General features: G+C 44.1%; 1 protein-coding gene across 6 annotated transcripts in view; it reads right to left on the bottom strand.

Moving 5' to 3' along the window:
- The window catches only part of TCF20 (transcription factor 20), a 193,626-nt gene that overhangs the window by 27,371 nt on the left and 139,093 nt on the right, over positions 1-27,162 (bottom strand). For 5 of the 6 annotated variants that reach the window (XM_035265931.3, XM_035265939.3, XM_035265934.3 and 2 more), the window contains exon 2: positions 20,152-25,845. In XM_035265931.3, coding sequence (XP_035121822.2) covers positions 20,152-25,809 — 5,658 coding nt within the window. In that variant the 5' untranslated portion in view covers positions 25,810-25,845. Of the gene's footprint in view, positions 1-20,151; positions 25,846-27,162 lie in introns of those variants that run through there. The other variant, XM_054244917.2, reaches the window with a different exon arrangement.

The raw sequence follows: 27,162 nt of genomic DNA, 5'->3' as shown, positions 1-27,162 counted from the left end.
CCCAAGAACACACACACACACACACACACACACACACACAACCCTGCACATACTTCCCAAGAAAACACACACACACACACACACACCCCTGCACATACTTCCCAAGAAAACACACACACACCCCTGCACATACTTCCCAACAAAACACACACACACACACACACCCCTTGCACATACTTCCCAAGAGGTGCCAGTAGCAATCCCTAGTCATTTTCTGTTACTCTCTACTCCCACGTGGAATGGATGGTCCCTTGAAACTACAAAGGCCCTCTGGGCTTGCTGCATGGCTATGGGGAGCAGCACAGATATCCAGGAGGAGCTAATGCTAACAATCTACTACTGCTGATTAAACCAAACCCAGCTATGCCGCCACACATAGCTGCTCCTTTTGTCTATTTAGAGCATATTTTTAACCACTTATTCCCCACTATCAGCTATCTACTTTTGTATGTACATTTTATTGATGATGATGTTTAATTAACATGTGAAAATACAGCAGCAGATGCTACTGATGAGTTCTACCAAGCTGCTCACAAAGAAGAAAATTCGTAACAATCACACATGGTATGAACTTCAACTGCAGGTATGGTAGGCAGATATGAGCAACTCACTATGGGTTTCTGATGCTCTATAACTCTAACTCTAATTCTCCTGGGTTTACAGCCTTCAGGTTCTGCATTCATAAATTTACAAAGGTAAAACAAAGGAGGAACAAAAAACAATTTCCCAAATAAAGTACATCCATTGGCCTCAATTTAAGTTAAATCCCATCTGCATTCTGGAAAATTAAAGCATTACTCAACAAGGCTTGGTTTAGTAATTTTTCTCTTGGACAAAACATATACATCATTTGTTATAATGTTAATACAATGTCTTATCACTCAGAAGGCCAACAAAGGCGTCAATAATGAAGTTTCTTTGTGCTAACTAAACTGGCCTTTCTTCTGAAACAGTTTGCATTATTGTTATTATTTTTTGAGATGAAGTCTTGCTCTCTCACCAGGCTGGAGCGAAATGGCACGATCGCGGCTCACTGCAACCTCCACCTTTCAAGTTCAAGCTATTCTCCTGCCTCAGCTTCCCAAGTAGCTGGGATCACAGGCACCCACCATCAGGCCTAATTTTTGTATTTTTTTAGTAGAGATAGGGTTTAACCATGTCGGCCAGGATGGTCTTGATCTCTGCATGCCTTGGCTTCCCAAAGTGCTGGGATTATAGGTGTGAGCCACTGCGCCTAGTGCATTTTATTATTATTTTTGAGATAGAGTCTCACGCTGTGGCCCAGGCTAGAGTGCACTGGCAAGATCTTGGCTCACCAAAACCTCTGCCTTCTGGGTTCAAGTGATGCTCCTGCCTTAGCCTCCCGAGTAGCTGGATTACAGGTTCACACCTCCATGCCCAGCTAATTTTTGTATATTTTCAGTAGAGACAGGATTTTGCCATGTCGGCCAGGCTGGTCTTGAACTCCTGACCTCCAGGAGTTCGAGTGATCCAGGTGACCCACTCTCCTCGACCTCCCAAAGTGCTGAGATTATAGGCATGAGCCACTGTGCTCGGCCTGCATTTTATCTTATCTGCAGTTATACATACTCCGCTAAAATAATCCTAATCAAAGCGTTTCTTTATAGCCCCAGAAGAAAATTGCAACTGTGCTGAAAACTATATATATTTTGTCTAAGGCAGTTTTTCCATATTAAAAGGGGATTGTGCCCTTTAAGAAGGAAAAAAAGGGCACAGAATGCTAGAGTCCAGGACTACGTATAAGCCATTAATTAGCACTTTTCCTTTGAATAAAAGCAGAGAACCTGAGAAAAGGCTGAACCCAGCAGGAGTAGGAGTCCTGTGGTAGCTGTGTGATGAAGAAAGAGAAGAGCTTTTTCTCTAAGTACCCGGAGAGAAATGCTTATAGACATAGTTTAAAACACTGAAATTTAAGTTGTACAAGATCTTGTACTAGCTTATTTTTATTTTACCCTTTGCTCAAACAGATTAGCTTATAAAGAGAAATGATTACATTTTATGCTGTCTGAATCTGAGAAGGCATCTTTTTAAAGAAATTACACTCCAGGGAAGTGACTCTTGGTGTAAGCCGCTTCTCTCCATGGCTCGTCCTACCCAGGAGTTGGGTCTGTGCTTCTAGAAAGCCAATTACTGGAAGCTGCTTATTCACAAGGCAGCCATACTGAAATGTTTACAGTTTCAGCAGCAGAAATGACAAACCTACTGCCACAATAGGACTCCCTTAAGATTTCAAATCTGTGAAGATCATACTGAAGCAGAAATCTCCAAAGCTGTTCCAAACACTTGGCTCTGGAGGTCTTTTTCATTTTTACTCCTCTCTTCTTACTTGCATTCGTATTACCTTCCTCTTTCCTGCCCAGATCCACTGCCCTCTCACCAATGCTCTCATCTGTCCATGTTTTCAAACAGGTATTGTCAGGCAAAGCCACTCTATTTCTGGAAGTGGCAAGTTTTTCAAAGGCAGGAGCAGCCTGACAAGAGACACACTGAAGGCACTTGATCCCAACTACTCAGGAGATAGCAGAGTCCCAGCAGAAAGGAACTTTCAAAATTGAGGATACCATGGTGTACTGAAGCTACTGCTAATGAAACTAAACTACCATAGGATCACTGGTCCTGAAATCCTAAGCCAGCTGGCTCCACCTCTCAGCCAAGCTTCAGTGGGCTCATTTAATGTGGCAATAACATGAGACATCCCCTCAAATCTTTTCAGGTCATGCTCAACCCAGGGCCTTTTCTTCCTGGAAACCTACTGGAAGGAAAAAGTATATGCACACCTAGAATGTAAACTTTGACACCCAAATCTGTAACTAGCTTATGAACCTTGAGTTTTCAGCGTTGACTTTTGCATTTCTCAAAGTGTAACTTTGGCACCTGCACCAACATGGTCCCAAGCTTGAATTAAAATATGCAGCCTGAGGACATTATCCCAGAAGAGACTGAATGGGAAGCATCCTGGGTGTTTCTTATCCTCAAGAAAGTTTAAGAACTATTGATTCAATTTATCTTCATGGATGTGGAAACTTTCTTCTACGTTTCTGTTTCAGAAGATTCCTAACTTTCTGCTCTTGCTGAGCAGGAAGATACTCTTGAGCAAGAGTCCAATCCTTACTTCAACAGAAAAGGAAAAAAGAAAAGGGGCGGGGGTGGGGAGAAGGAAACTCCAAGAGTCTCCATGAAGAAAGTTGAGATCTGGAAGTAATATAACGAAGTTTAGAAATCCTGAATAATTCTCAATACATCTCCACCTTCACCTTTTTGTTTTTTAGACAGGGTCTCACTCTGCCACTCATTCATCCAGCCAGAGTTTCAGGTTGCAGTGAGCTTTGATTATACCTCTATACTCACAGTAAAGCAATCAGAACTCACTGCAACCTCAAATGCCTGGGCTAGCGGAATCCTCTTGCCTCTACTTCCTTAGTAGCTGGGACCATAGGTGCATGCCACTGCACCTGGCTAATTTATTTTTTGTATAAGAGACAGTGTCTCACTTTGTTGCCCAAGCTGGTCTTAAACTCCTGGACTTAGGCAATCCTCCCACCTAAGCCTCCTAAAGTGATGGGATTATAGGTGTGAGCCACCATGCCCAGCCCCAAGACTTAAGTGTCTATTGTTTGTTAGGACAGATTTCATTTATCTAACAACTGGACAAGGCAGTCCAGTTATTAATCCCATTTTACAGGGTAAGAAATTAGGCTGAGGGGCTAAGTTGATGTTATAGTTTCCCAAGAAGCTAACTCTGACAGACATTTGGATGAAGGACAAAATATGACCTGTAAGATTCTATAATTATGACTCTTTGCCAACAAGGACCATTTGTTTGGTAAATTCAAGAGCCTCGGTGCTCTCCTTCGGGCCCTTGTCTCTGGGCAGCATGGTGGTCATTTAATAAAAGGTGGTTCCATCCCATGACTTCTCTTTCATGAGTGAGATTAGAAAGAAGCAACATGTAGAGGACGGGACTGGCCAGATTTTTTTTAATTGTCTGAAAATATACCAATGACTAAGGGATTTCAGAATTGCCAAGTCAAATTAAGGAAGGCAACAACTATTGTTTGCTGGTGGTCTCAGAGCTCCTTGGGGGTCCATGGGAAAGGTTAGTCTTTATGTGGCTGGATCATTTCCTGGGATTCTCTAGAGCTAATTTGGAAGATCTTAAACAGTGTTCTGGAGCTGAGCAACAAGATTTTGTTAGTATATTCACCTTAAACGGAACTTTTTTTTTTCACCCCAAAGGAGGGATGAGATGAGGTAGGTCTGCGAGAATAGAATCCTGGATCAGTAAATCAGTGAGATTCTATTGCTGGGAGATGCTGTGCTTTAATGAGGTAGGGTTTCTACAGCACTGCTGAAAGCCTTGCCCTGCCAGGAATCGAAGCTAAAATATTAGTAATTGATTCAGACAGCTATCAGCAACCATGGCTGCCTTGCATGAAGTTCCTCAGTCTCTACCAAGGAGGCTTAACACTTATCCCTGTCCTGATGCACCCTAGTGAAGGAAAAAGTTGTCACTTGGCCCACAGTGAGAGAGCTAAATACTAATGACTCTGCTTCTGCCTGGGAGAGTGTGGGGTTGGGGTTGGCAGTGGGGTAGGTGGTGTTACTGAGGAAGCCAGGCAAAGTGGCTGTTCAGAGCAGAGAACTAAGAGTGCTCTTGGTGGACTGTAAGGTTCATAGGGCATGGTGGGGCAGATTGGCAAAGCAGCAGGGTGTGGTTCTTGATATGTGCCTATCTATTTCTCCTGCCACTCATGCTTCAAACCCAAGTCACTCCAATAGTGGCAACCTTGAGTGCCACAGGAACAGGGCAGGCCTCTGAGGTCTTACTGACTCAGCCTTCCCTTTGGCTGAGTTAGGAGCAGCTTCTCCAAGCTTACAGTCCTCATGGTATCCAGACATCATGCCTCCCAGCACTTATGCAAGTGCTCAGTTAATGTAAGCTGGGGCTGCTTTTATCTGCAAAAAAACTATCTATAGGGAATTCCTTCATTCTGAAATGGTCATACTGCACTTGAATGTCTAGGAGGCATCTCAGACTTAACGTTAACAAAATACAACTCCTGAATCCCCATCAAACCTGTTCTCTTGGGAGATCCTGGAGGAAGAACAGATTTGGTGGGAATTTGGGAGTTGTTTTCTTCAACATTCAGGTTGCATTACATTCACCCAGTGGCAATTCATATTTTTGTCACAAGAGCCATACACTAAAACTCATGAACAACAAAACCTCATACAGATGCCCTCTATAATGAAGGCAGAACCTGTTCCTGGCATACTGTGCCTTACAAAGAACCACAAGAACAAGAAATTAAGAATACTGTTGGTCATCCATCTCTCATCCATTCATTTTTTTCCCCCAAAAACTATAAGGTTGCATAGAGAAATAAATAAAAGTCAATCTCACTACCAAAACATGCTTTAACATCTCCTTAATTTTTTATACATACATTAAAATTCTGACCAGCATTTTCACAAATTATATCCAATTTTACATATTTTTATTTTGAGACGGAGTTTCGCTCTTGTCACTCGGCTGGAGTGCAATGACCAGATCTCAGCTGACTGCAACCTTTGCCTCCTTGTTCAAGCGATTCTCCTGCCTCAGCCTACCGAGTAGCTGGGATTACAGGTGCCCCCCCCCACCACATCCAGCTAATTTTTGTATTTTTAGTAGGGACGAGGTTTCCCCCATGTTGACCAGGCTGGTTTCTAACTCCTGACCTCAGGTGGTCCACGTGCCTCAGCCTCCCAAAGTGCTGGGATTACACGTGTGAGCCACCACACCCGGCCCCGTATTACATACTCTTAAACATACATACTTTAAATGGCATCCAAAGGCTCACTTCCTTCCACTAAACATTACATTGCTCCCATGTGTCTCTTTAAGAAAGAACCCAGCCACAGTCACAAATTTACCCTGTACTGATCATCCTCATGCCAGGCACTAGGGTGAGCTCTGGGGTCAACTCAGCCCTTGGGGAGCCTATCCAGTGAGAAGACAATCAGGTAAGCTGGTAGTCACACCAAGAACAGTTCCATCTTAGCTGAGCACGTGCATAGTCTCTGGATACCGTTGGGTCTGTGTAACCAGCAAAGGGAAGGCTGAGTCAGTAAGGTCTCAGAGCCCTGCCCTGCCCTTGAGGTGGCACTTGGACCTGCCACTACTGGAATGACTTGGAGGATCTGACCCACGGGTGCTAAGTAGCTTAACACATAAAATCGGAATGCCTCTGGGCAGCATTTGCTTGGCGGGGGTAGGGGGGAAATGAGGTAACAGGTGAGCTGGTTTTAAATCAATGAGCTTCTCACAAACAACAGTGGATTAAAATGCCTAGGCCTGTTCTCTGAAGAGAAGGGAGACACAAAGTCTTGTGCCAGCCAACAAATGCGTTTCATTTTTGAGGGCTTCATTTCAAAGCATTAGTATATTTTTATTACTTCGATAAGGAACCCTACCTACAAACAAGCAAACAATATTTTGGTGACTGTCTTAACACTCATCCTAACAAATTACACTATTATCCTAGCAAACCAGTTTTGTATGAAAAAACAAAAGTAACTTTCAAGCAAACCAGAGGCCTCCACCTGACATCTGTCTGAAATAAGTTTTAAGGTTCATAATCACAGCTTTCAAAGTCTAGAACAACATGGGAGCCAGCCACAATGAACAAGCCTGAGACTCATTAGATGAAAATACATTTGACTAGAAATTTCCACTAGTTGCTTAGTGAAACATGTAAGAGATGAGATGCCTCCAAAGTTGAACAATGTCAGGGCAGCCAGATCCCACCGGTGGTGCCAGTCCATCAGAAGGGACCAGCACCACTTCAGATTTTAGTTCCACTGGAAATTTGTCATTCTGTTGACCTTGGTATTGTCTATCTGCCTATGTAGCAGTTCTTCAGTTCTATTTTCATAAGGCATGTTAATTGACAGCAGTATGCAGCCAATGCTTTCAGGTTAAGGGTCAGCTCTTAAGTGCATACAACCAAATCACTGCACTATTAGCAGGTTTACCTGGACAGCATCAGATAGGGCTGACTTTTCTCTTCAGTTTAATTTCCACCAATAAGTTTACAGACAGGAGCATATGTTTACTAAACCAACACATGACACAATTTTCTAAGGCTGATGCTAGCCCATATTTGCTTCCTTTAAAATCACATCGGCCGGGCACAATGGCTCATGCCTGTAATCTCAGCACTTTGGGAGGCCGAGGCATGTGAATCAGGAGGTCAGCAGTTCAAGACCAGCCTGGCCAATACAGTGAAACCCCTCTCTACTGAAAACACATAAATTAGCCCAGCGTGGTGGCATGCGCCTGTAATCCCACCTACTTGGGAGGCTGATGCAGGAGAACTGCTTCAACCTGGGAGGCAGAGGTTGCAGTGAGCCGAGATCATGCCACTGTACTCTAGCCTGGGCGAGAGCAAGACTCAGTCTTGAGGGGGGAGGGGACACAAAACAAATCCACATTAACTCAAAAGCTCACAGGAATAATATCCACCAAGGAGGCTACCTGATTTCCAGCAAAGTTAGTTTCATCCTTCAGAGTCCTCTATTGTCATCTAATTTCTAGATAAGAAACTTTTTAAGAGCTCTACTAATGCCTAATTTAGGGGCACCCCTAAAGAAAGGAGTTCCATACATCTGAATTTTCCAGAAAAGTGATTCTGGCTAGGAAAAATATGTACATAACAACAAATTGAGAATAAAATGCCAAATTAATAACTAATGGACATTAAACACAAAATTAACAGGGAACATTAATATTGCTAATAAAATGAACTAAAAGTTTAAAAAGAAGGTCCAGCGCCACTGAGGTAGTAGTAAATGCAGGCTCACCTGTCCTCATGGATGCTCATGCCTTTGTATGGCCCTTTGCTGGTTAAACCATAAGACAATGCCTATCAAAAACCATAACAAAGTTGGCCCCTTTTGACCTAGCAGTTCAATAGCTATTTTCTTTAAATAGAAAAATAATAAAGATGTTTATTGTTCCATAGAAAGCAATAAATTAGAGCTGGGCACGGTGGCTCACACCTGTAATCCCAGCACTTTGGGAGGCTGAGGTGGGTGGATCACCTGAGGTTGGGAGTTGGAGACCAGTCTGACCAACATGGAGAAACCCTGTCTCTTCTAAAGATACAAAAAATTAGCCGGGTGTGGTGGTGCATGCCTGTAATGCCAGCTACTCGGGAGGCTGAGGCAGGAGAATCGCTTGAACCCGGGAGGTGGAGGTTGCGGTGAGCCGAGATCACACCGTTGCACTCCAGCCTGGGCAACGAGCAAAACTCCATCTCAAAAAAAAAAAGGCAGTAAATTCACCTCGATAAAAGTGCAATTACATTATACTGACACTAAGACAAAAAAAAAAAAAAAAAAAAAAAAAAAAATCACAGATTAGTATGAAAATTAAAACTACAAAATTAAGTGAAACAAGCAACACAGACTTCTATCTATAGTGTGATGATGGAGATTCACGATGTCTGAATCCTGGGCAGGTTCCTCTCTGGACCTCAAATATTCTCACCTGAGTGTGATGAGACCCACCAAAAAGGGTTGGTTTGAGATTTAAATATGATAATTCATGTATAGTGCTTAGAAAGCATTCAGTACATGTTAGCAGTCATTACAGTCGCTCCTGGTATCCACGGAGGACTGGTTCCAGGACCTCTGCCAATATCAAACTCCATGATGCCCAAGTCTCTTATATAAAATAGCATGGTATTTGTATGTAGGCTAAGCACATCCTGCTGTATACTTTAAGTCATCTCGAGATTACTTATGATATCTAATATGATGTAAATAATGTTAGGCAAAGTTGTTATGCTGTATCATTTAGAGAGTAAGAAAAAAGTCTGCATATATTCAGAACAGATGAAATTTTTCCCTCCAAATATTTTCAATCTGCTGTTGATTGAATCCAAGAATGTAGAACCCATGAACATGGGGAGGGAGCTGACTGTATTACACTATTATATCTAGTTAAATCATCAGCACATGGACAAAATCTAGGAAAGAGGGAGATATGCTGGGTATCAGGATTGTGGCTGACTTCCTTTTACTAACAGTTCCATTTGTTTTACAATACGAATAATACTGTTACTTTTATGCAAATATGTAAATATTTTTCATGACTCAGGAGTACAACTGGGAATCTCGACCAGCATAATGGTACCAGCACCTCATGTAAACCCTGTGGCCACTTTATCTTTTCTTCTGCCTCTTCCCATGTTTCTTGCCACTTCCTATGGGCAGAGGGACAATTCCTACTTCAGAACCCATTTCACTGGAGAGTAAAGTGCAAGCACTCTGCCTAGCCTCAATTCCGTGCATAATGGCACTCAAGCTGCATTCTGAAACTGAGGAAATAGGGTGACACTGTGCACAACAGAGAGGTTTTCTTCAGACCAATCAAATGTTTGATACATGCTCTTTCTCAGTATAATTAAGCACAGTCTTGGCTTTCCACCACATTGTCAATATCTTGGGAAAATTATTTCAAAAGCCTAAAAAGGCCAGACGTGGTGGCTCACACCTGCAATCCCAGCACTCTGGGAGGCCGAGGTGGGTGAATTACGAGGTCAGGATTTCAAGACCAGCATGGTCAACATGGTGAAATCCCATCTCTACTAAAAATAGAAAAATTAGCCAGGCGTGGTGGGCACACCTGTAGGCCTAGCTACTCGGGAGGCTGAGGCAGGAGAGTTGCTTGAACCCGGGAGGTGGAGGTTGCAGTGAGCCGAGATTGTGCCACTGCACTCCAGTCTGGGTGAAGTGATAATGTCTCAAAAAAAGAAAAAAAAAGAAAAAAAAAGACACAGACCTCATGATTTCCTATTTTTCTCTCCACTTTCTTTCAATGTGGATTTAAAATTTTACCAGTTTACTTACATCTATTTGAAAAGGCTAAAAGAAAGCAACCAGTTTTTATTTAAAATGCTATACTAGAATCTAGTGTTGACTGATCTCAGCATGTATATTGGGCTGAACTGTCTTCCTATCTAGTATTTGTCTAGTACACATTAAATGCAAATCTAAATCTCTTTTCTTCAACCCTTCTTTCGGTTATTGTTATGTTGACGACCCCTAACTCCACCCACTGACTTGCTGAAGCTAGAAACCTCAACTTCATCCTTGACCTCTGCCTCCTCACTTACCCAAACCTGCCACATCTAGTCAATGTTTAAAATCTATCAACTTGGCGGGGCCAGATGGCTCATGCCTGTAATCCCAGCACTTTGGGAGGCTAAGGTGGGTGGATCACCTGAAGTGGGGAGTTTGAGACCAGCCTGACCAATATGCAGAAAACCCATCTCTACTAAAAATACAAAAATTAGCTGGGCGTGGTGATGCATGCTTGTAACCCCAGCTACTTGGGAGGCTGAGGTGGCAGGATGGCTTGAACCTGTGAGGTGGAGGTCACAGTGAGCGGAGATTGTGCCACTGCACTCCAGCCTGGGTGACAGAGCAGAACTCCATCTCAAAAAAAAAAATCTAACAACTTTGAATCCCAAAATGTTTCTCTGATCCATCCAATCCATCTGACTCCCACGTCTACCAGATAGTCAGTCCTTGTCAGCTCTGGCACAAATTAATCCCAGAGCAGCGTCTCAACTGATCTGCCTGCTTCTGATCTCTCCCTACTTATTTCCTGAGTTTCCTTCATAAAACACAAACTTGTACATGTGATTTACACACTTAGAAATCACTAGTGGTTTTGCACTGCCTGTAAATTAAAGGCTAAATCCTTCAAAACAACAGAGTCCTGATATGGTTTGGATCTATGTCTTCACCAAATCTCATGCTGAATTGTAGTACCCAATGCTGGAGGTAGGGCCTGGTAGGAGGTGGTTGGATCATGGGGATGCTGTTCTTGTGACAGTGAGTTCACAAGATATGTTTTTTTTTTAAAAGGGTGCAGCCCCTCCCCCCCACTCTCTCTTGCTCCTGGCTCCTGCCATGCAAGAAGCTTGCTCCCCGCTTTGCCTCCCCTCCATGATTGTAAGTTTCCTGAGGCCTCCCCAGAAGCTGAGCAGATGCCAGCACCATGCTTCCTGTACAGCTTCCGGAACTATGAGCCAATTAAACTTCTTTTCTTTATAAATTACCCAGTCTCAGGTATTTTATAGCAATGGAAGAACAGACTAATATAAGCCCTCTGGAGTTGACATATTCTTGATATATCACTGTTTTGGGGGAGGAGGTGGAATGCTACAGGGAAGTATTTGTCCTGAATCATTCTGAGGGTATACCGCACAAACTCAGAATTCTTATTTTGGGCCTTATTTTAGTGCTGACATGTTAAAAAGTTACCTTAAAAAACAACTGTAGGCCGGGCACGGTGGCTCACACCTGTAATCCTAGCACTTTGGGAGGCTGAGGTGGGCAGATCACTTGAGGTCAGGAGTTTAAGATCAGCCTGGCCAACATAGTGAAACCCCGTCTCTACTAAAAGTACAAAAATTAACCAGGCATGGTGGCAGGTGCCTATAATCCCAGCTACTCAGGAGGCTGAGGCAGGAGAATTTCATGAACCTGGGAGGTGGAGGTTGCAGTGAGCCGAGATTGTGCCACTGCACTCCAGCCTGGGCAATTAGGGCAAGACTCAGTCTCAAACAAACAAAAAAAACTATCTGTACTTCCAGGCAGACTCTTTTCTTTGGCTTTAGATAATCACTATCAAAACTTTGTCATCTCACCACACTATTAATGCTTTTACCTGACATGCAAGGTAGATTTTATTCCCTCCCTTTTGCCTCCGCTCCTTTCAGAGTGTTGATATTGGCTGATGCTATTTCATAAGACATAAATTAATGTTGCACCTGAAATACCTCACACCCTGCCACCCTTCCTCCTGCAGCAAACTTGAGTTTCCAACAAGAGTAAAAAGAAGGAGAAAATGTTTATTTTTCACACAGGACAACTCTCTTTGAAGGAGAATGAGTTCTGAACACCCCTGGGAAGATCACTAGGATGAACTATAACAGGAACTCTGAATAAGCTTGCTAATGAAAACACATCTTTACTAAAACAACTAGGGAGGACACCATCTGATGGTGGACACCAGTCTGCAGTTCGCATTTCCTCTGAAACCATCTCAACCGTTGAAATGTGCCAAATACTGCTCTAAGCACTTTCCAAAGAGTATTACATTTAATCCTTCTAACATCCCTCTTTACTGTAGGTGCTGTCGGTTTTCATACTTTGTATGATGAGGACAGTGAAGCACAGAGGTTAAGTGACTTAAGCTAGTGACCTGGCAAATAAACATCAAGTCCTTGAATTCATATGAAGCAGCGTGACTCCAGGGCTCTCTCTCAGGCCTCCCTATTACACAGCTGTTGAGCAAAATAGCAAAAGCCAGGACCTTCTGGGGCAAGTGTTTACCTCACTTGCTTTTTCCTTCTCATACGTTTTTCCAATAAATGGAATGAAACTGATCTGCAGTTGCAGGCCCTAAGGGTCCCACAAAATTGGCCTGGGGTTGGGGTGAAGAGGAAACTCCATTTTTCTGAGAGTATTGGATGAAGGAAGCCCTATCTTTTGGAAAAATCAAAGTCCTAATGCAGGACCTTGGTGCGGCAACGCATTGCTTTCTGCAGAACCACAGAAACCTTCCTGCATGAAATTCAGAAAGTTTGACATAGAGCTTCTTTAACCACACACCAGCTAAGGGGCTGAGACTGAGGCTGAGGCTGAGTCACCCTCAAAGTTCCCTGATAGCAGTTTAACTTCACATTTCAACTGGTTTTCCATTAGAGACTCAGGTATTTGTTGAATTGAAAAGGATGCCTGCTTTTACATGCTATTTGCTGTTAGCTCTTTTAACAGATTAGTAATAATTACCTTAACATCCCAGGGATGAGTAATTAATATATAACGGCTTATGTTTTGGGGCTTGTTTATCAATATTCTTGTTTATGGTCCTTTGACATTTTTTTTATTATTTTTATCTATTATTTTTGATTATTTAGAGACTGGGTTATGAAACTGGCTAATTTTTGTATTTTTGGTGGAGATAGAGTTACGCCATGTTGCCGAGGCTGGTTGCAAACTCCTGGACTCAGGTGATCTGAAATACTAGGATTTCAGGCATGAGCCACCTTGCCCAGATTTGGCATTTTCAAAGAATCATGTACTTCTTATAAACTTTACTTTAAAATCAAGTGTAATGCTGCCCACATCGTCCCCTCAACTCTAAAAAGGAAAACAAAACAAAACAAAAAAAAAATCAAGAAATAAATCATAGAAAAATTTGAGTCCTTCTATTTGTCATGATTTATTCTATAAGGTAATATATGCAATAAAATTCAAAACTGAAAATTTCATTTAATATTCCTTACAATAAGTCCAGGCGTGGTGGCTCACGCCTGTAATCCCAGCACTTTGGGAGGCTAAGGCAGGCAGATCACAAGGTCAAGAGATCGAGAACATCCTGGCCAACATGGTGAAACCTTGTCTCTACTAAAAATATAAATTTAGCTGGGTGTGGCGGCGCGTGCCTGTAATCCCAGTTACTTGGGAGGCTGAGGCAGGAGAATCGCTTGAACTCGGGAAGCAGAGGTTGCAGTGAGCTGAGATTGCACCACTGTACTCCAGCCTGCTGGTGATAGAGCAAGACAACGTCTCATTAAAAAAAAAAAAAAAAAAAAAAAGATTCCTTAGAATTATACAAAATTAGCCAGGTGTGGTGGTGCATGCCTATAACCCCAGCTACTTGGGAAGCTGAGACAGGAGAGTCACTTGAACCTGGGAGGCAGAGGCCGAGGTGAGCCAAGATCACACCATCGTACTCCAGCATGGGCAACAAGAGCAAAACTCCGTCTGAAATAAAAATATTCCCTAGAACTTGGACAAAATCCTGAAAGAAAATGAACCTTTCTCTGGAAATTTAGTGTCAACGTCATTATGTAGTGATATAAAAACATCTACTACACAGTATTAGGAAAAACAGGTAAATTAGACACAACTCTGCTATATACTGAAAGCCATGGGAACAGAAAGGGGAATAGGGTGCCACCGCCCTAACCCTGAGAGTGTGGAAGGAAGATGGGTCCCAGCAGTGGTAACAAAGAACAAGTGCTTTCAAGGAGCAGGTCGGAGGGAGATGGAGAAAGGGAGTGTGGGAATGCTAGAAAGGGCAGTGTAGCAGGTGCCCAGGAAAAACAATCAGGCAGGAGTCGGGGTGGGGGTGAGGTACTAGAGTTAGGAGCAGAGAACAGGAGTTGAAGGGAGCCTTCACCAGAATGGGGGCGAACAGTAGCCAAGTTGCCAGGCTCTGGAAATGACCACCTTCAAGAAACACAGTTGAGAATTTAGGGAGCACGTAGACTAATGGTTCTATTCTACAGTTAAACTAGAGAGAGTACCTTTCTGACTCATCCGTTGTGATGTTTTAATATGTGCTTTTCATTTTCATAATGCAATCTATTAATTTTATATTTTTAAAATGTTTTTCATCACAATTTAAAGTAAATTTAAGAAAGATGTGAGTCTGTTAGATGGGGGAAGTATTAATAATTATCTGTTATTTAAAATTGTATTAAAAATAAACCCTACATTGGCCAGGCATGGTGGCTCATGCCTGTAATCCCAGCACTTTGGGAGGCTAAGGAGGGTGGATTCCTTAAGGTCAGGAGTTCGAGGCCAGATTGGCCAAAAAGGTCAAACCTCATTTCTACTAAAAATACAAAAATTAGCTGGGCGTGGTGGCACACACCTGTAATCCCAGCTATTCGGGAGGCTGAGGTGGGAGAATCGCTTGAACACAGGAGGTAGAAGTCGTAGTGAGTCGAGATCACACCACTGTACTCCAGACTGGATGACAGAGTTAGACCCTGTCTCAAAAATTAAATAAAATTTAAAAAACTAAACCCTAAATGTAATCTTTAATATACTGATTCAAAAAGACAATCGGCTGGGCATCGTGGCTCACCCCTGTAATCCTAGCACTTTGGGAGGCTCAGGCCGGTGGGTCACATGAGATCAGGAGTTTGAGGCCAGCCTGGCCAATATGGTGAAACCTCTTCTCTACTAAAAATACACAAATTAGCCGGGTGTGGTGGTGCATGCCTGCAGTCCCAGTTAGGAGGCTGAGGCAGGAAAATCACTTAAACCCACAAGGAGGCTATAGTGAGCTGAGATTGTGTCACTGTACTCTAGTCTTGGCAAGAGAGCAAGACCTGTCACTAAATAAAAACAAAAAGAAAAAAGAAAAATTAACCTAAAACCAGTTCTTTAACATACACTGTCAGATAAAACAAAAAAGATTAAGAATTTTCCAAGGGGCTTGGAAAGATATATTTGAGAGGGGCACCTTCTATGAGAGGGGAACAAGCAAAGACTCCCCTAGTAGTAGGGTGTGCAGCCTCAAGGGATCCATGGCCACCAGATCCCCACCTTCTGCCACATCCCTGCAGGCCTTCGCATTCTTCAGTGTCTCAAAGGTGATTTGTAAATACCAAGTTATACCCATACCCATACCCATTTAGAGGCAATTTTCTCTGTAATATCATTCATGTCAGGGGTCATTGTGATTCACATACACAATTATACCAAGGCAAACAAACAGGGGTCAATGTTGGACAGAAGCTAAGGGGACTGCACTGAAATGAATGATTCACAAGTGCCACACTTGTGGGAAGGGAAAAAGGAAGGGAAGTGAAGGCCATTTTTAAATATAGAATGTTCTAATTTTCTGCAATTTTCAGAGCAGTGTGACACAGGGAGAGGAGCAATGCCTCCTGAGGACTTTCTATTATTGTATTATAACATCATGCCTGTCAAAACACCTGATAAATACATAGGCCAAAATGGATCTCTAATGAAATATATGTGGCTTTATCTCACATGATAGGATTGAGGGCATGCTCATTAAGAAAGACCAAAATTGAATATATCTGCTAAAACCTACTAAGATAAAACTAGACTGAAAGTATCCTGGACAACTGAAACATCATCTGTCAAATTAAATAAAAGGCAAGTTAGTGTAATTTTAATTTGTCCTTGAGTGCATTGAGAAAAGCAGAATAGAAGCTAGGTAAATAAAAACTAGAAACAGATCTCGTAGTCACAGTGGTACATCAGCTCAAAGAGACAAGCCTAATTTGTTTGTTATTTTAAGACAGAGTCCCACACTCAGTTGCCTAAGATGGAGTGCAGTGGTGCAATTTTGGCTCACTGCAACCTCTGGCTCAAGCCATTCTCCTGTCTCAGCCTCCTGAGTAGCTGGGCTTACAGGCGACCACCACCATGCCCGGCTAAGTATTCTTTTAGTAGAGACGGGGTTTCACCATGTTGGCCAGGCTGGTCTCAAACTCCTGATCTTATGTGACCCACCTCAGGCAATCAACTTGTCTTAGCCTCCCAAAGTGCTGGGATTACAGGTGTGAGCCACCACGGCAGCCTGAACAGTCACTTTCTGAAGACAGGTATTTCTGATTAGGTAGCTTAAAAGGCATCCCACTGTTTTACCAACCTTTCAATTAACTGTGATCTATGGTGGCTGCATCATTATAGGGAGTCTTTTATTTTGTATAAAGACGACCTGGATTGAGATGCAGGATCTAGAGATTTGCTGGGGAAGATTTAGCCTGTTTACTGATTACCAATTATTGCTACAGAATGCCTAAAAGTTTACACATAAAAATTGTGCTGAATATGTTAATAAATGTTGAAATTAAAAAAAAAAAAACACTTGTCAGAGGGTTGCATACACGTATGCACATCAAAACGTGATAAATAGGCTGGGCGCAGTGACTCACACCTATAATCCCAACACTTTGGGAGGTAAAGGCTGATGGATGATCTGAGGTCAGGAGCTCCAGACCAGCCTGGCCAACATGGTGAAACCCCACAACAAAGCTAGATTTTGTCTCAAAAAAATAACAAAAAACACCCCACCAAATACTGTGACTTTCCGAGGAAAGTTGGGAAGCAAGTAAGACAATTAATGTATTGTTTTGAGTGCTCAGATATGACTACAGAATTTTGTACTTTAGGGTCTTAAATGTTACATCCTTCTAGGATTTTGGCATTTTAAAATGTCACTGCATATAAACTTCTTAGAAGTAAATCTTCTACCTCAAACTTGGAGTTAAACAGTGATGTTAATAATGGAGAGAGAGAAGGAGGGAAAAAGAAAAGACCATAATTTTGGGGGTTGAGGGCATGGGGCAAGCTCCTTGCGTGAGTGAATTAAAATGTTCTAATTTCTATATATATTTCACATTTGATTTTTTTTTTTTTTAACTATAGTCTACGGGCACTTCCTTTTTGCCAGACGGTTATAAATAATATGGTAGACTACTAAATATACAGTTGTACATCTGATCCCTTCCCACAAAAAAGTGGATAAACTTGCAAGATAAACTCATAACAGCACCAGGAATGGGACATTGGAAATAGGAAAGATGAAGAGTAACCGATTCTGTGCACTGAAAGGAAGCAGACAGTATGATGAGTGCAGTGGAGGAGCCACTAGCCAGCGCCACTTCATGGCACAGAGCTTGGGCAGGCACAGATGCCTCAAGAAGTGGGGGTGCAATATAGGGCTGAAAAACAGAGCATTAGGCCAGAGTTTCTAAGAAGAGTTAGATCCTTAACTCAATCCAACCAGGTAACTGTCCTCATCTACCGAAAACAGGTGGGAAACTGTCCAAGTCCACACACTGAATGATGAGCCCATATTCCCATCCCCACAACCCTACCATTCCCTTCTCCACTTGGCTTTAGGATGCTGGCAGCCAACCTTGCACCTCTAGACAGGAAATCTCAAGATTCTTCTCTGGAACAAAACAAAAATTTTTTGTTTTCCTCTGGGAAAACTCAACTCAGAGAAAAGACCTATATGCTGGCAGGCTGGCTTATTGTTCTATGGAGAGGACCATAGGCAAACAAGCCTGGCCCATACTCTTAACACAGAGCTTCAAACCATTTTTAAAAACATCTTTATCTCTTAAAAATATAAATCAAGACATCTGAAGATACTCTAACAAGAAAGAGAAAATAGGAAACAAAGATTTTTCAAAATTACAAAAAAGCTAAGTGTGGTGGCTCACACCTATAAATCCAGTACTTTGGAAGGCTGACATGGGAGGATTGCTTAAGCTTAGGAGATTGAGACCAACCTGCCTGGGCAACAAAGTGACATGCACATGTCTCTACAAAAAGCAAAAAAAAAAAAAAAAAATCAGCCAGGCATACTGACATGCAACTGCGGTCCAGCTACTTGGGAGGGTCCCATGAGCCCAGTGGTTGGAGGCTGCAGTGAGCCATGATCACATCACTGCACTCCAGCCTGGGTAAGAGCGTGAAACTGTCTGAAAACAAAAACAAAAACCAAAACCACATTACAATGTATTCACAAGAAGTGAGAGAAACAATTACAGCCATAAACTAGGGTCTGATTATTCTTTTATTTTTATTTATTTTTGAGACAGTCTTGCTCTGCTGCCCAGTTGCAGTGCAGTGGCTCGATCTCAGCTCACTGTAACCTCTACCTCCCAGTTCAAGTGATTCTCCTACCTCAGGCTCCCGAGTAGTTGGGACTACAGGTATGTGCCACCATGCTCAGCTAATTTTTCTATTTTTTTTTTTTAGCAGACACGGGGTTTCACCATGTTTGGCCAGGATGGTCTCGATCTCTTGACCTCACGATCCGCCTGTCTTGGCCTCCAAAGTGCTGGGATTACAGGTATGAGCCACCATGTCCAGCTGGCTCTGACGATTCTTTAAAAATCAGTACATTCAAAGAAAAAAAAAAAGCTCTTCAAAATATCAGGAAAAAAATAAGTAAATAAAAGGTTAGAAGGCTGGGCAGTATGGCTTGTGACTCATGCCTCTAATCCTGGCACTTTGGAAGGCCAAAGTGGGAAGACTACTTGAGTCTAGCAGTTTGAGACCAGTATGGGCAACATAGTGAGACCCTGTCTCTACAAAAAATACAAAAAGTAGCTGGGCATGGTGGCACATGCCTTTAGTCCCAGCTACTAGAGAGCCCCAGAGTTCGAGGCTGCAGTGAGCTGTGATCATACCACTGCATTCCAGCTTAAGTGACAAAAACAAAACCACTAACAAACAAAAAAAGATCAGCTGTTAAAGGTGAAGAAAGCATAGATAATTCAGAACAAAAAGATAATGAGATAGAACACAGAAGAAAAAAGATAAAAACAGAGGCTGAATCAAGGATGTAAAATGCCTTATGTTAATAGGAATTATAAAAAGAGAGAGCAGAGAAAATGGAGGGAAGGAAATTTTCAGAGAACTACCACTTGACAAATTTCCTGAACTGGAAATGTCGGCATACATAAGCTCTCAGAGTAGCCAACATAATAAATGAAGAGACCTAGTCAAGACGTATCATTTTGACATCTCAAGACCCTAGGGAAAAAGAGAAGATCCTCCAACTTTCCAAGAGATAAACAGAACACACATTGAGGGATGAAAAATCAGAATGGCTCCAGTCTTCTCAACTGCAGCACTGCGAGCTAAAGGACAAACCAGGAACAATGACTTCAAGAGAGTGAGAAAAACTCACTTTCAATCTAGGATTCCACACCTAGCCAACTCTCAATTAAGCATGAGGCTAGAATAAAGTCATGCTCAGATATACAGGATCTCAACATTTTTACATTCCAATGCACCCTTTCTCACAGAACTATTAAAGGATGATGCACGCCCTTAAATGAAGGTCCACTTTAAGAATGAGGAAGGCAAGGGATTTAGAAAACAGATCATTCAACAGAGGAGAGAAAGAAATGAAGATGATGATGATCAACTGCCCCAGAATAACAGTTATAGACCTAAAGAATAAATATCCCAATTCAAAATGTGGGTTAGAAAAGATGTGAGCAAATGAACACATGAATTAGTAATCCTAAAGAAATGAAATGTTTCAGAAAGAAATATAGTATGCTTCCTAAGTATTATAGATTTGAAAAAATGAAAAATGATTTTAGAAGTCAACACAAATCTTCCAAATTACCTATTTCATTTTCTGTCCATCATTTAGGGATAGGTGGTTTAATTTGGAGGAATAATCACGTAATATATAACAAAAACATGGGAGAGAAGGAATCAAATGAAATAAAAATCCCAAGCTGGTAAGAGATTTCTTATACTCACCATCTCTCTGGCTATTTCCAGCGCTTCCTGCAGGCCATAGAGCCTGCCGCAAACCAGGTAGATTCCATTGGCCCAGAGAATACAACCCTCATGGACCCAAAATTCATTGCTGTCAAGAGGTAGTTCAGGAATTTGTAACTCCAGCTCAGGGCCACCTTCTGAAGTGGTGGGCACAGAGGGCTTCGAGTCCAAAACAGTCTTTTCACTGCTGCCCTCAGTGGCTGCTTTTTTACAAGGGAGTCCCCTGGACAGGGACCGAGGGCCTCCACCACAGTCTTCGGAGCGGTGGCGCCGCTTAAACCTGGGGTGTGCAGCCAGGCTCCTCTGCTCCTTCTGCTGCTGCTGCTGCTGCTCTTCCTCCTCCTCAGTGTCCGTCTTGGAGCCATTAGAAGCACTTTTGTGCCGTACCTTAACTTTGCTCTGCATTTCTGTGGCCCTCTTGGGAGGCGGATTCTTCGGGAGAGTGGCTGCATAATCTTGGGGATAAAAAGGTCCAAAGAGGTCACCCATGTTCCGGTAACTGGCCCACTTGCCACACAGACAGCAAACCAGGTGCCCCATAACTGAAGACTCTGTCACAACAGGTCCCTGCAGCATAAAGGACGAGGCCGGGAGCGCCTTGCTTTCAGTGCTGCTAGGTGGAGGGGTCAGTGACCTCTGACCCTTCCTACCCTTCACCAATTTGGTCTGTTCTTCTTCCTCAGCATTGATGATTGTACAAACGGCTCCAAGTTCACACTTATTTACTACATGGATGTAAGGGTAAAAAGACTTGTTCTTGGCATCAGTTTTATCCAGTGGCTGGGTGGCATACTTTAGTTTGATCTCAGGTTCTTGGGGTTCCACAATGGGAACTGCTTGTTTGGTTTTTCGCTTCCTTGGTTGGGCCCCAGGCTTCCTTCTCTCCCTCCTTTGCCTCTGTTTTTTTGGCTTTGGCTCTCCATCTGCAGAACCTTCTGGTAACTGTGGGGGCTGAGGGGGTGGAGGCGGTGGCTGCTGCTGTTTCTTTTGCTTATTCACACTACCAATGGGTCTCCCCTTCTTCTTTCCTGATGGGAAATACCCCTTTGGAGGGAAGCCCTCTTGCTTGGGTGAAATCGTCACTGTATCATTCTCTTTCTCTTCAGCCTTGGGGTTTGCCTCAGGGGCCAATATGCCCACTGGAGGTACATTCTTTGAGTCTGGAAAGATTAAAGGTGCTGTTCCACCCAGGGAACCATCTGGTCTCCCTTGGTTACTACCAGGCTTCTGTGAGGCTGTGGATGTCATGGCACCAGGGGGTTCCTTTCCGGCAGTAACTGATTCTGCATGTGTTTCTGTCTTCACTTTGTCATCCCCGCTGCCACGCCACTCTTCTGAAGACCTTGGAAGAGGTTTCTCAATGTGCAACTCCTGGTTTGCTGGACTGACTAGGTCAGAGGCCACGTCACCTTTTCTCTTCTCTATGTCAGCATCCTGAACAGCAACACTCCCACCTTCAGGAGGACCACTCTTCAAAGAGAGTATATCATCAAGAGTAACCGTGTCTCCCCCAGCCTCTGCGCTGTTCGAGGATGCGCTCCTCCTGATATTTGGGGATGTAATCTTCTGAACTATAGCTTCCAATTTCAATCCCCGTCCTTTCCGTGGGGGCAGTATTTTGGTCTTAGCAGGGCTTGTGAGAGTAACAGGAGGACAGTTTCTATTATCTGGATTTGGAAGGTCCTTGGAGGAGTCTCTCTTAGAGATGGACTTGATATCCTGACTGTGAGAAAGATGGGCATAGGAATTGAATGCTTTATCAGCGCCTTCCTTTGATGGGTGAAGGAGGCGACTTTTATCTTCAGTGTTACTGTTCTTTACATCTTGTGACTGTCTCTTACTGGGAATGGGAGAGATAAAAGAACGGACACGCCTCCTCATAATTAAGGGGTTTTGAGAAGAATGGTCTTCCTGGCCTGGAAGTCTCAGCATAACATTACTAGATTTGGATGACTGTGTAGCCTCAGCTAGTCCATGTCCATCAGTCTCATGGGGTGGCCCATACCTTTTTTGACTGGACATTCCTGGAGGACCACCGCTTTTGGCTGGAGAAGTTTGCCGAGAAAGATCCCAACAAGATTCTTGTAATTTCTGGGAGCCATGCTTTAATTCCATGCCCTTGTTAGGCAGACCATCACTAGACAATAGGCAGCGCCCAGTCTCCTGAGCACTGGGATCATGATAAGTCCCTACCGGTGGCCCATACATCATACCATCTTTGTCATTTTTCAGAGGGCTCCGTACTCTGTCAAGAAACTGCTGCTGCCTTGGACTCTTTCGTGGCCCCTCCTGCCTGTGCTGTGCTGCAGCAATTACTCCCTGAGCAGAACTGCTGCTCCAGTCTTTATACTCCTCTGGTTGCTGTTGGTACATCTGTCTCTTATAATGCAGCTGAGAATTCAAACCTGCGTTTGGGTCCCCATAAGCATGAGCCCGAGTATTTGCATGATAAGCGGAGGCCAGGCTTTCTGAGTTGGGAGAAAAGGGAGCATGTAAAGAACTCCGGTTGGCCCTCTCTGAAAAGGTCATGTGTGGATTCATGTGATGAGGGTCTCCCCCTGGGCCTCTGCTCCGCCCAGGAGACATCTTCAATTTTTCTGCAAAGTCATGATATTGAGAAGGAGACCGACCCCTCATGCCCTCTCGACCACCAACTCTGCCAGGAACCCGCCGCATTGGCGTGGGTCTGCTGTCTTGTGGGCCGTAGTCTGAAAGGGCATCATGGGTTGCTGCTCCAGGGTTGGCATTGCCACGGTAAGACTCATGCTTAATGCTAGAAGGATGGCAGTGGTCTCCAGATTTCTTGTTGAAACTAGCTTGGGATTTAGACTGTTCAAAGTCCTCCTCTTTTATCTGCCCACTCTGGGATTTCAGCTTTGTTTCCATGGACACCAAACCACCTGGAAGAATGACCGACTGACTTAAACTTGGATTGAGACGGTCATTCCTCCCAATCCTGTTGTCGGCACTCATATGTCCCAGTGAGTGAGCCCCTGGGTCCCTGACAATCTGTCTTAGTGGAGAAATATCACAGATCACTGATCTTCTTTCAGAGAGGGAACCCCCAGGTTCATGGGCTGATGATTGAGGCTCTATTTCAAACTTTCTGGGAATTGGATAGTCAGTCAAATTGATCTGTTTCATTTCAGGAGCTGTGCTGCTTGATTTCCTTTCCCAGGGGCCCCAGTGGGGATTTTCTAATAGAGACCCAATGCTTTTGTTCAGAAGGCTCCTGCTAGCTAATTCATTGGTTTGACTAACCAAGACATTGGGCCTTGCAGATCCTTCTAGGCTACCAGCCATCCCCTGATGCTCCTGAGTACTCCTAGAATATCTCCTGTCGGGGTGGTGGTGGTAACCCTGAAGTACTTCCTGCAGGAGGCTTGGAAACTTTTCATTTCTACCCTTTCGTTCCCCATGACCAGTGAAATCTCCTTTTTCTTGCCCTGAAGGAAACTGAGGAAAGCCACTGACATTTCGTGGCACAGCTGACCCGAAACTATCTTTATAACTATAGCGCAGACTTCCGGGAGATTTGCTAGGTTCAGTTCTGCTTGCAAAACCAGGGCCTGCTGCAGAGTGGCCACTCTGGCCATTTCCCTCTCCATTATGGTTGGAGTTGTTATCGCCATTCTTGTTTCCTTTGCTCCCCCCTCCTCCTGCAGGCTCTGGCTGGGGAAGTGATGCATGACTGGTTTCCTTTGCCCCACCATTGCTAGATGGCCTTTGAGTGGCTGCAGAATCATCCTCTTGGGAGCCTTTATCTTGTCCACCAGGCTTTTCTACCCGACTTGTCATGGCTTCCCGGGATACAATCACCCCAACTGTCTTCTCATTGACTTTTGGGTTCCCGTCGGATGACAATGGCATGTCCTTAGCACCTGGTGAGGAGGCCTCTTCTCTAGCTGCGGGACTAGCATTGAGTCTGGGGGGTTCATTCTGAGCACCTTGTGCCGGTGAGGAGCCAGCTTTCTCTGAGGCTCCACCTTTGTAGGTGGTGTCAGAGCTGGTGCTCTGGCCACTTAGTTGCCGCACTCTCTCACCTTGATCCTCTGAACTGCTGGAGCAGCCTCCATCTAACGATTCTGCCATAGGGGACTTCAGCTGTTCTTCAGGTTGTGAGGAGCCTTCAGAGTTTGTGCAGCTGTCTGCTTTCTTGGAAGATGAGGGCCTCTTAGAGGTCTTCTTCTGAGGAGTTAGGGCATCAGAAAGTAACATGTGCTGTACAGTGTTAGGAAGATTGGCTACTTGAGTACTCAGAGCACTCAAACTACTCAACCCAGGATCTGTCAGTCGCTTTTCTGGTACCCCTTCTAGTCCAAACCCTTTGAAGCCTGCGGCATGAGAATTAGGACTGGGCATCATTGATGGGGTTGGACTGAGTTGAGGCATTAACTGTAAAATTCTGTTTCTGGAACCCATAGGCACACTGCCTTGCCCACACTGAAGATTCTCCCCAGTCTGCATGAGAGGAGATGGGGTAGAACTACAGCTTGGAGACTGAACCACAGAGGCAGCTGGGGAAGGGTTAGAAATGGGGCTGAAGTTCTGGTGAAACTGCATGGGGGACCTCACAGGAACCTCAGGCTGGCTGTATTGCCCCACCTGGCTTTGCAGGGGCAGCTTGGTGGCAGCATTGGTATACTGCATCACATGCTGAGGAGGGTGTTGTTGCTGCTGCGGTTGCTGCTGCTGCTGCCCCTGTTGGGTCCCCTGTGGAATCTTTGCCTGTTCAAAATTTTTCATAGATTGAGGCTGATAGCTGTAATTGGATTGTGTTCCATAAGCCTGTGCATTAGAACCCACATTGTGCCCTTCATACTGAGATCCAGCATTCACACTGTAACTGCCATCATAGCTCTGTCCAGACTGGCTAAAACGCTGTGGTGAAGGGAAGGAGGAGGAGGAGGAGGAGGAAGCAGAAGACTGGTAGTGTTGGCCAAACTGACCCACTCTTAACTGGTAACCAGCAGCAGAGGATGGCAGAGTTGAGGGCCGCTGCATTGGCTGTAGATGGGATGAACTGGATGCTGGCTGGCCAGTGGCCTGCGGCAGGGGCTGATGGGACTGGTAAAGCTGTTGTCGCAACTGCTGGACTTGCTGCTGCTGCTGCTGCTGGCTGGAAGCCTGCTGTTGGTACTGAGCACTCCCTGGAGAGAAAGGCCCTGTGTAATCCTGCTGATAATGCGACACACTGCCAAGGCCAGAATGCTGTGCTTGAAACTGGCCCACATGACCCTCACTCCCATACTGATTGCCAAAGCTGCTCCCCTGAGGGGGTCCATAGCTCTGCACAGGCCCAGAAGGCCTTCGCTGAGGAGGCTGTGGGGTTCCTGTAGCCACAGGGTCTTTGTTGCCTGCCATGTAGTAAAAATCTCCAGCCTCTTTCCTGAAACCCTGGTAACCTTGATGGCCAGAGGTCTCGCTAGCCATTGCTGCTGCAGCAGCTGCTGCTCCTCGTCGTCCACCGCCACTGCTACTGCCACTGCCACCACTACTGCCACCTGCACCTCCAAAATTCTGGAACATCTGGGCCTGACGAGGGCTGAACTCCTCTATCCGGGATGAGCTGTGTACCTCCTGTGGGTAGCTTTGCTGGTTTCCGTGGTAACTGCTTTGCTCTCTAAAGGACTGCATACTGTTCAGCAGCACAGCAGCAGGCCAACAGCCCTCCTAGAAACAGAAGAAAAGAAAGAAAAACATTAGACATGCATCTCCTTGATACAAATAAAATCAAGTCACGATGATGGAGGGGATAAGATGATTCAGATGCCCAAGTGAAGCTGACTGGTTTGAATTTCTTTTCTTTTTGTGAGACAGAGTTTTGCTCTGTTGCCCAGGCTGGAGTGCAGTAGTGCGATCTCGGCTCACTGCAACCTCCCACCTTCCAGGTTGAAGCAATTCTCTTGCCTCAGCCTACGGAGGAGCTGGAACTACAGGCCTGTGTCACCATGCCCGCCAGGCTGGTCTTGAATTCCTGACCTTGTGTTCTGCCCGCCTTGGCCTCCCTAAGTGCTAGATTTACAGGTGTGAGCCACTGCACCCGGCCTTGAATTTCATCTTTGATGTTTTATCCTATCCACTTCTGAAAACACACATAGGCAGAAAAAAGGCCTGAAGAGTGAGGCAGGAATCTGCAGCAGAATGAAAAGAAATGCTCTGAGTGCATACAAATCCAATATAGCAAAAACATGTATGTCTCATATATCTAGTAATTGCCTTCATTATTAGACAAATGAGCCCCTAAACTCAACTGGATTAAAATATAGGGTTGTGTTATTACTGTCAATGAAAAATAGCAATTTGTCAATGAGTCTTTCAGTTATGGCGGGATGGGTAAGAAAAAACAAATTCTTATTTTTTTGAGACAAAGTCTCACTCTGTTGCCCAGACTGGGGTATGCAAGGGCACAGTCATAGCTCAGTGCAGCCTCAAACACCTGGCCTCTAGCGAGCCTCCTGCCTCGGCCTCCCAAAGTTTTGGGATTGTAGACATAAGCCACTACTTTCATTTCTCTGCTTTCATGTATTAGAGTAATCACTGAATTGCGGGTTTTAACACTGGCTGCTGATCGCCACTCTCTAACATGAAACAGAATTGGCCAGAGAACTTCAGCCGATGCCTTATGTCCAAATGCAGATTACTGCAGGTTTACTGTAATTGCCAACTACCTGTGATGACTGCTGACTCCAGGACACTCAGTCCGTATGGGTTCCACACAAACTTTGGAGTCAACCTCTTCTTGGCATATGACTGTTTTGAAGGCACCCCTCTCTCAACTACTCTCCCTCAATTTCCAGGTATAAAAGGGCTAGACTCAAGCCAGTGAATAGCACTATCCTTCCAGATTATTTTGGGGGGTTTCTAGTAAGTTCCAGCACCTTTACCGGCCAAGTGGTATTTTTATTTGCCACATTTTAAAAAATTCAGTTATTACTGGCCATTACTATGAAAGAAGAATTTGAAGCAATCATCTTGGAGGACAGCAAA

The sequence above is a fragment of the Callithrix jacchus genome, chromosome 1, assembly GCF_049354715.1.
Source record: "Callithrix jacchus isolate 240 chromosome 1, calJac240_pri, whole genome shotgun sequence".
Lineage (NCBI taxonomy): Eukaryota > Metazoa > Chordata > Mammalia > Primates > Cebidae > Callithrix > Callithrix jacchus.
Note: the sequence above shows the minus strand (reverse complement) of the source record. Positions and strands in the feature narration are given on the sequence as shown.